Source organism: Oncorhynchus kisutch, linkage group LG13 (assembly GCF_002021735.2).
Source record: "Oncorhynchus kisutch isolate 150728-3 linkage group LG13, Okis_V2, whole genome shotgun sequence".
NCBI lineage: Eukaryota > Metazoa > Chordata > Actinopteri > Salmoniformes > Salmonidae > Oncorhynchus > Oncorhynchus kisutch.
This window is the reverse complement of record NC_034186.2, coordinates 70148625-70158890: the sequence shown is the minus strand read 5'-3', so window position 1 is coordinate 70158890 and position 10266 is coordinate 70148625. Positions and strand designations below refer to the sequence as shown.

Genomic DNA, 10266 nt, shown 5'->3' with positions numbered 1-10266 from the left:
TTAGGACCACCTGCTCTTTCCATGACAGACTGACCAGGTGAAAGCTATGATCCCATATTGAGGTCACTTGTTAAAATACACTTCCAATCAGTGTAGATGAAGGAGAGGAAACAGGTTAAAGGATTTTAAGCCCAGATACAATTGAGACATGGATTGTGCATGTGTGCCATTCAGAGGGTGAATGGGCAAGACAAAATATTTAAGTGCCATTGAACGGGGTATGGTAGGTTTGAGTGTGTCAAGAACTGCAATGCTGCCGAGTGTTTCCACTCAACAGTTTTCCGTGTGTATCACTCGGTCTCCCGAGTGGCGCAGCGGTCTAAGGCACTGCAGCTCAGTGCAAGAGGCGTCACTATAGTACTTTGATAGAATCCAGGCTGTATCACATCCGGCTATTATTGGGATTCCCATAGAAACATTGGCCAGCATCCCTGTGGAACGCTTTTGACACCTTGTAGTCCATTCCCCGACAAATTGAGGCTGTTCTGAGGGCAAGGGGGTGCAACGTAATATTAGGAAGGTGTTCCTTATCGTTTTGTATACTCAGTGTATGTAGCATGGGCATTGCACAATTTGCCAGGTCACAATTGTAAATGACAACTTGTTCTCAACTTGCCTACCTGGTTAAATAAAGTTGAAATAAAACATTGATTTTACCCGTTCAAATTTCCAAAAGATGTAGTGTAAAATCTAATTAAGTCAACCTATATATATATATATATATATATAAAACCAATGCATGAGCAAACATTATTTTGCTTGTGACAACTACAGTTTCAAGATCCCCTTACTTTATAATCAAAAAGACTAATCATACACTCAGTTAAAAATAAAGTTATCAATAAGAATCCAACAACAGATGGCCAGTTGACTGGTTTATTTTGTTTAATGTCTTTTGATTGAAACACCATTCATACAAAAGTAACACCCAATAAGGAAAAAAAATGTCAAATGTTGCCCATGAACTACTACATCCAAAACACATATTTAAGGCATTTGAATGAATGATAAACATTCTAACACAGGGAAAATGAATAGCTTACAACAATGGTCAATTTCATGTCAAATACTTAAATGGTTTACGATCATGTAATATTTACATAATATACAATGCTGTGGTTTTAGATTTGGAAAGTTTTCAAATGTTTAGAAGAGCTACATGGATCATACATGGCTAAAAGTATCCCACATCGTTATTAAAGTCTAAGTGATAATATCTTTAGAAGGTTAGGCAGAGTAATGGATTAGCAAGCAGAAAAAGAAAAAAAGAGAAACTGGTCAATATGGATTCCTAAAACTGTCAATGACAGCCCATTCCACTTCTTCAGAGTCAGGAATTTATTCCATTGTCAAAAGCTTACATTTCACTTTGTGTAATGTGAACTGAAACTTTTATAATTGCATTCAGGGCACATAAGACATTTAAACAACTATATACAATTGAACATGGAGATTATTACAAATTAGTGCTCTATGGAAAGGTAATAGTATCAATGAACTGCAGTTCTGACCAGATATAAAATGTTAAAATAGGAGGAAATCTGTAAATATAATCTAAACCTTTTCACGAACCAGGTTGTAGGCCAAACATTTGAGAAGACATGGGGTAAAAACACAGTTAAGCATCTTGTGAGCCAATCAAAAACTTTAAACGATTAAGATGGAAGTGTGAACATAAAATTGCTTGTTGACTGCAAACAGCACCAGAAAAAGAAAAATTCTATGACATTACTGAGTTCATTGGATAATTGAACACAATCAGTGAGGCAGGAGGTCTTTTCTATGTCCATTGTCAAGCTTGTCTTTTTACATTTAGTTAAGTGGGAGGTTTTTGAGGGTGGGAAAAATACTTATGGTCCAGCAGCATGAGACATTTGATGTTCCTCTAGAAGATGTGGGAAAGCAAACGCTTTGTCACACTCTGTGCATTCATATACAACTTGCCCAACATGACTTTCTTGATGCTGCCTGAGAAGAGACAGTCGACTGAATGATTTGTAGCACATGTCACAACGGTGGTCTCCTCCAGATTCCTGTTCGGTGTGCACTTTCATATGCAATGACAGGTCGTGTGCCGAGGTTAATGTTTTGGGGCAAACTGAGCACTTGTACTGGCTCTCACTGTCTGTGGCTTTGTATGTCGGGTGGGCTCGTTCAGTGCCAAACTTATGTTGTCTTCGCTCATGGTCTCTGAGATATCTCTTCAGAGCAAAGGTCTTTCCACAAGACTGGCACTTGAATGGCCGTTCATTGTGATGCTCTTTGTTTAGATGCTGCTGGAGACTACCGCGAGAAGAGAATCGCATTAAGCAGACAGTACAATTAAAGAAGTCCTCCCCAACATCCACCTCTTCCTCCATTGACTGTCTATTAGACAGATGTGGGCGTTCATGGTCTATAACAGCATGTTGCCGACGTGCACAGTGGTGCTGGGGGAAATCACTGCCCAAGAAGCTCTGACCACACTCAGTGCACTCGTATTGTGTTGCAGCAGTCAGATGGCTCCGCTCATGTTCTTCAAGCTTGCTTTTGTTGGGAAATGTCAACTTGCAAACACTGCAAGCAAATGTGTTCTCTGAGTGTATTGAAAGGTGACTTGCCAATTCTATGGCATGAGCAAACCTCTGAGGGCAAATTGGGCATTTGTAAATTGTTCTCTTCTCTGAAACAGTTTCCCAAGCATTTGTCACTGAGCCTCCTTTCAGAGCTTCTGCTGCAGCCTCATCGTCACCGTGTTTATTTAAATGACTGACAAAATTGTGACGGTAGTTGAAACTCATGTGGCATTGATTGCACCGATACACGTATGATTGTGGTATTTGGTAGTGACTGAGCTCATGCTTATTTAAGTGAGACGCTTGCAAGAAATGCTTATTACATTCATGGCATGAATAAGGTCGCTCTCTGGCAGCCATGCACCCATGCTCAGACAGTTGTTCTGGTTCTTTGAAACGTTCATTACAAACCCCACAACGATATTGAAGGTGTTTAATTGTAGAGGAAGAGGCAGTAGGAGAGGGGGATGCAGTCCTCTCTGGTGGAACATCCTCTGTCTCAGTGTGGATTTTCCGGTGCTCTGCCCGACTCATCTTGCAGGAGAATGTGCGATCACATATATCACAAGGGAAATTGTCATCGCGGTGGGTGCCCATGTGCTCTGCCAGCTGCGAGGGCCCTGTGAAGCTGAGCGGGCACTTGGAGCAACGGTGTTGACGGCTCTTTCCATGAGTATGCTTGTGTTTGCGTAAGGCAAAGAGTGAGACAAAGCCTCTGCCACATATTTGACACTGATACTCAGACTTGTGGCTCCGAAGGTGCTGTTGCAGTTGCCCTGCCTGGAAAAAACATTTGCCACATTCTGCACACTCATGAGGTTTTTCACCGAGGTGACAGCGTTGGTGATCCTCAAGGCTTTCTGATGTGGTGAACGTTTTCCCACAGACATGGCAGGGGAAGTAGTCTGCAGAGTCAGAGTCATTGTCCTCATTAGCATCATTTTCATCTTCATCATTACTTGCATTACTTCCTCCATCCACATCAACGTCCATGTCCATGTCAAATTTCTCTTGCACTGCAGTCTCCTTTTCCTTCACGTGGATAACAACATCCATGTTCTTCTGGGTTTGATGCTTCATCCTAATATGTTTAACAAGTGAACTTCTGATTGAATAGTTCTTGTTACAGACATGGCATGTATGAATTAGTTCTTTTGAATGAGCTTGGCTTTGATGGTTTTCTAAAGATTGACTAGTCCAAAACCTTTGTTGACACTCTTTGCAGACAAATGGTCTATTTGAGTCATGACAAGTTCTATGGATGTCAAGGTCAGAAGGACAGGGAAAAGTCTGTGGACATTGTGGGCAAGAAAAGATCTTCTCATTCCAGTGGCCTCTCATATGCCTTGCTAGGTCTGAAGGATTAGCAAACGTCTTACCACAAGGCTGGCAGAATTTCTTTTTTCTTTCTAGCTCCTCACGCCCATGGTCCTCTAAATGGCTGATGAGCAGAAGCCCATCTGTGAAACTTCTATCACACTCTGAGCACTGGTACTTGTTGCCTGGGACTTGTTGACCACTATGTATTCTATCATGGGAAGATCTTCCTTTGCCTTGATTTCCAGAGGAATTCTGCAGTGTTAAATCCTTCAAGTCATCTTTGCAGGAGAAATTAGTCTGCAAAACCCCAGTGCCTGTTGTTTTGTAACCTTGGTTGAAGACTAGGACAGTCTCTTTAAGAGTAGGATCCAGCTCTGAAGTAATTACAGAGTCCGTGTTAACTTCTTCCTTCGTGACCTTTACAAGTCTACATTTCCTTACATGTTTCCGACATAAGTTTTTGTTCCAAAAGCCTTTATTGCATTTCTTGCAGTTGAATGGGTACTCTCCTAAATGTGTACGCATGTGTCTGGAAAATCCACCCTTATTTCCAAAGTGCAAGTTGCACTGTGGACATTTAATGGGTTTGTTCATATCGTTTGGATCACTGTCTTGATCAAGCATGAGATTGTTATCACTATTCTGCCAAGTGTCACCATATCCTTCATCCATTGGCTCCTCTTTTATGTTCACCATGCTGGACAACTGCTCCTGTAGAGGTGAAGCCTGATTTGTTGGAGTGTCTCTATGCGTGTTGAGAAAGTGTTGCTGGAGCTGTGAGAACAGCAGGAAGCGGGCACTGCAATTAGCACAGGAGAACCCTTTTGGGGGACTGCGAGTAGTGGACTCAGTTCGACTACGGGCAGGTGATTTACACTTGACAACACATGTCAGTTGATGGTTCTCGAGTTCGTCTTGCGAAAATACGTTGCCACATCTGTCACAAAGCACTCTGTCAAGAGGTTCCCCTTTGCACCTGTTCAAATGGCGCTGCAGGTAGTCCCTACGGATAAATCTTTCACCACAATTAGAACATCCAAAAGGTTTCTCCCCTGTATGCAAGCGGGTGTGCACCCTCAATTGCTCACCACTTTTGAAAAGACGAGGGCAAAAGGTACATTTGAATTTGCGTTTGTCTTTATATTGCAGCTGGATCCTCTGTAGAAGTCGGTTTGTCTCTCTAGATGGTGGGCTTGTAACATTTAGCTTTTCTGAAAGCTTTGTTTTTGCGTAAAATCTTTGACATGCACCAATGTTTATATGTCTCTTAAGTGATTTTTCATGAGTAAATGAACTGACGGTTCTTATAGCATGTGACATGGCAATATGTCGGGACATAATGCTGTGAGACGGGAAGATCTTTGAACATATGCTGCAGTCAAACCCTTGTTGCTTTCCTGAATCGGTAATGTTCAGGTTATTTTGCCAGCCCCTTCCAACATCTGCAAGACTAATTTTGGCAATGCGAACCTCTAAACGTTGTCTTTTCCCTTTGCAGCGACTCTGGTGCAGCTTTAGATGATCATGTCTGGAGAAACAGCTGTCACAGGCCTTACAGCGATATGGCTTTACCTCTGTGTGCGTTAGGATGTGACGCCTTAAGTTTCGGGATTTCATGAAGATTTTTGTGCAGATATTGCACTTATATTCACCAAGGCTGGCGCTTGGTGGCTTTTGTCTGTTAACACCATCACAGAAAGCTTCATGCTGTAAGCATCGTGATTGGATTCCATAGCTGTGACCACAGTGCATGCATGGATATGATTTTTCTCCAGTGTGTGACCCAATATGTCTCAGGAGAAAACTTCTGTACTTGAACTTGCTTGGACAGTGGGGGCATTTGTGCTGCAACTTGTCCCTGCTACTGGTCCTAATTTCTATGGTGTTTTTTTGCAAGGGCTTGGCAGAGTTGCAAGTCTTCTCATGGAAATTCCGATTATCACTCCTTGTAAAGTACTTTCCACAATTCCTGCAAGGATGCATGTTTGAGTTGCCAGAATTGCTGGTGTTTTTTTGCAAGGGCTTTACAGAGTTGCAAATCCTCTCATGGACATCTCGATTATAATCTCTTGAAAACTTCCTCCCACAATTCCTACAAGGATGCCAGACAGTGCTCACTGGCTCTATAGATTTTATGTTTGAGCCATTGCAAAGTCTTTCATGTAACTTGCGCCTTTGTCTGTAACATTTACCACATTTTGGACAGGGGGTTACTGTATTTTGCATGTGGCCATTGTGGTGCAGTAATAAACGGGGCAATTTTTCAAATTCCCGAGGACAGTATGAACATTTGTATACTTTCCTTATTCTTGTCACCAAAGATTTTGATGAGACATCTTCACTTTCTTTGATAGTGGGCAGTTCTTGTTTGCTTTGTGGACCTGGACACTTTTCTTGGTGCAACTGGAGATATTCTTTTCGACGAAAAGATTCTCCACAACTCTGACAAGAAAATGGTTTCTCCCCTGTATGAATGCGTATATGACGCACCAAAGATGTGCGGGAAGAGAAGAGGCGTTTACAAAACGGACACTGACTTGTAGAGGACTCCGATACATGGTTTAGGCAGTGACTACTCAGTTCTGTGCCACTGTGAAAGACCTCTGGGCATATGGGGCACCCCAACTTTTCTCCCTCTTCCTGCTCTTTGACTGGTGGCAAGGACCCAAGCGGCTCATGTTTTGAGGGGTGCCTCTGTTTTTTCTCTTTGAGTGGCTGCTCTTGCTGAAGTTTGTGATGTGATGCCATATGTCGAAGAAGATACACTGGGTACTGGAACTGCGATGGGCAGTCTGGGCACTGAAGCATGCCCTTTTTGATGTGAGATTGCCTGTGTTGAATCAAGTCCCCAATGGTAGGAAGTATCTTCTTGCAAACAGTACACTGTATCCTTCGCTGGTGCACTTTTTTGTGAGCAACAAGATGGATTTCTTTCCCAAAACGTTTTCCACATTCCAGGCAGCGATATGGTTTGTCACCCATGTGCATACTACAGATGTGTTTCTTCAGGGAATATGAAGTGTTGAACCATTTTCCACAGAAGAGACAGGAAAAGGGCTGGCTGCTGGCTTCACTGTAGAGTGGACCGTCTTTGGGCTCCTCAATACTAGCCTTGGACTTGTTAGAAATTGGAATTATGTTTGAATACCTGAACTTGATCTTTTTTCCAGTGTTTTCAAACAACTTATGTTTCCTCATGTGTCTGTACTTTCCAGAAGAATGAGCAAAAACGGCCGGACAGTAGTTGCATTTGAGACCCGGCTCATTTTGATTCAGTGCTGTTTTCAGTGGCGGCTTTTGTGTTTCTTTCTGGGCCATGTTTTCCTGGCGTTCAGCTTTGGTCCTTGAAGTCTCATTGTGTATATATTCCTTGAGGCACACCAGTCTTATGTGTCTATGTCGGTTAGAAGCATTAGTAAAGGTGGTGGTGCAGAAGGGGCATCGAAATTTCATGTCAACTTTCCCTGAGATTCCCTGTGTAAAGTCTTTAATGCACTGCTCACGCAAATGGTGGGACCGGTTGTAGGAATATTTGAAAAGGCGTGGGCAAAGAGGGCACTTGAATTTCTCATTCATCTCAGCTCCTTTGCATCTTTTCTTGTGCCTGCTAAAATTGCTTGAATAATTGAATGTCATCAGGCATTTCTGACACTTATACGACCTGTATGTGTTCTGACACTTAGGCCGAACCTTATATGACCTGGTTTTTGTATGGTGTACATTGTATCCGTGCTTGTAGAGTTTTGCACTGCTTGCAAAGCTTTTCCCACAAAGACGACAAACATGCTCCTTGCAAATGTCCACTAGTTTCACAAAACAATCTGGAAGATTGGCATAGGGGCTGTCTGGTGGGAGGACACATGGATGTACAGTTCCCTTTTTGTAAATGCTGATACGTGGGGTTGTTTGAATCTGTTTAACAGGAACTTGTGAACTTCGACGCTGGCATTTCTTTTCACGTAAATGTCTGTTCAGACTACGACATTGTGAAAAGTTACAGCCACACCTATGACACTTATGTTCAGTTCTACCCGAGTGCCTCTGCACATGCTTGTTGTAATCACAGAGTCTGTAAAATGTATGTGTGCAGTATCTACATTTGTGAAAAGCATGCCCGGTTGATTTTCTCTTCTGGGGTTTCATATTAGAAGAGAGTTGTGCATTTTCATCAATAATACCACACTGATGTTTCTTGGCTAGTGAATCACATGTCATGTAAGTACCACAGGTCTGACAGAAATTTAATTTGTTCTCAGAGTGGTTACAATGGTGATGCTCAATTAGATGGTCTATACTTTGTGCAGCCTGTTGGCATGCTGCACACTGATAAGCCCCACCTGTGTCATTTTTTAGTTCAGAGTTCCTGAGCAGTACAATAGGGTGCATGCATTTCCTCATATACAGTGAGGATTTCAACTGAGCTGCTTGGTCCTCAAAATCCCTCTCGTCTTCAATGTTATCAATAGTTGAATCTCCTCCCTCCTGGTTCAACTCAGTTGAATCAATAGACCCGGTCTCCCCCCTTTCCTGATTACCCTCGGTGTCACTCATACAATCTTCTCTTGACAATGGTTCACCGTAGCATTCACTTAGCACTGGGGGTTCTTGCTCATCATCTGCTGTGAATACTTTATGAAATGTCTTTCTTGTGTTTTCAAGACCAGCTCTCACAAGGTCTGGTGGCTCGATATGGCGCATTAGGTTCTGTTGGGATGCCTGGTCCTCTTCCAAACAAGACGATACATTTGACTCATCGATAGGTCTTAGCCACTCATTTTCAATACAGGACTTCTGTTCAATTCCAAAGTTGTTCAGACCTAAACAACGCTCCAAAAAATCAAAGCTACTGTGATCCTCTTTCCCTCCACTTCCACGAATGGAATCACTTGCACTTTCCTCATAGGTTGAGTTTGTACTTTGAGTGCCACTACCAACAATCTCTTGAAATCTAGTTTTCAGCGATTGATTTTCAGGGAATTCCAAACAAGACTCAAACGTTTGATTGCTACCCCCTAGGCCTAATCCACAAATGACAGAGGAACTTTTGCCATTTTCTTGACCAGCAACCTTTAAAGAGTCATTATCCTTAACTGAATCCTGATATTCAAAGGCACAGGTATTATCATTCAGCTTGTGAGCAGAATCTTGAGCATTGGATGCATCGATACCCTGCGAGTCCATAGTTCCTTGGGATAATGAATGCTCTTCCTCTTTAAAGCTCTCGCTAACGATGGTTCCTTCATTTTGGCCCTCTAGGCTACTGACATTTGAGTACCGATCATCTTCCTCCATGCATCCCTCTTCCGCATTCTGTGCTTCATCATCCAGTTCCTCTTTTCTCTCATTCACTGAGGCAGTCAAACCTTTTTTGCCACCTGAGGGAGAGTCTGTGTGTTGATCATCTTGCTCCATGCAAGTCTCATCTTTCTCATGTGCTTCTCTATCCAGATGATCCTTTTCTCCCTTGTCCTCTGAAACAGATAGGCTTTCTGGAGCACCGGAGGTCTCTGAGTATTTATTCTCTTGCATCATGAATGTCTCCTTTTCCTTCTCTGGTCGTTCATCTTGATCCTCCTCTACCTCACTCTCTGTTGTAGACATGCTTTCTGGCGAACCTGTGTTGGTCTTTGGGCTCTTCCATGCACATTCATTTTCCTTCTCGTCATCTGCAACCAGTGGAGAATCATTTGAACCATGTTTTAACATTTCACAAGAAGGCCCTTTCCTGTCAACATTGGACTCTGAGCAGCTACTAACATCTGAGTAGTCCTCTGGAATGGAAGAGTTCAATAAGTCACATTCTTGTTTAAGATCATGGGGGTTTAGGTCTGCACCTGAAGTTGAGAGGCAATTACTTGAACTGGCTGCTCTAGCTGAGGCAAAGAGGCTGTTGCTTGTGTGATTAAACTGACCTTCATGATGTACTGGTTGACCCTCATCTTGCCAAACGACGTCATCATAGTATTTCTGTTGTACAAAATCAGAACTAGTATTGGAATTTGAGAAAAAGTTTGAACTCAAGTCTGAGGAAATGTTTTCCGGAGAAACCACGGTGTTGGAAAGGTCATTATGTTCAATGAGGCTTTCAAGGTGGTGCGCCAAACTATCTTCAGAATCCAAAGGCACATTCAAAGTCCTTGAATCCGACGACAATGGCGGAAGGTTCCGAAAACAAGTGTTAAATCCTTGAGCCATGCTCGACCTCCACAGGGGACCTGGGAACACTGTTTTCCAAAACCCAATCCTGAAAGAGAATACATATACATGACATATATTGAATATTGCACACACTGATACCACATACAGTTCATTAAAATACATTGGTAGAAGTGGGTATTGGTGATCAAATGTTAGCTGTACAAGGAGAGTACACCATATCAAGATTAAGACA

At 42.5% G+C, this 10266-nt stretch overlaps 1 protein-coding gene across 2 annotated transcripts in view; it reads right to left on the bottom strand.

The window, feature by feature from the left end:
* Window positions 1-862: 862 nt before the first annotated feature.
* The window catches only part of LOC109901790 (uncharacterized), a 45328-nt gene continuing 35924 nt past the window's right edge, over window positions 863-10266 (bottom strand). The window contains exons 3-4 of one of the 2 annotated variants that reach the window (XM_020497747.2): window positions 9788-10119; window positions 863-9541 (exon numbers count right to left, since the gene is read on the bottom strand). In XM_020497747.2, coding sequence (XP_020353336.2) covers window positions 1851-9541; window positions 9788-10070 — 7974 coding nt within the window. In that variant the 5' untranslated portion in view covers window positions 10071-10119 and the 3' untranslated portion in view covers window positions 863-1850. Of the gene's footprint in view, window positions 10120-10266 lie in introns of both variants that reach the window. The other variant, XM_020497746.2, reaches the window with a different exon arrangement.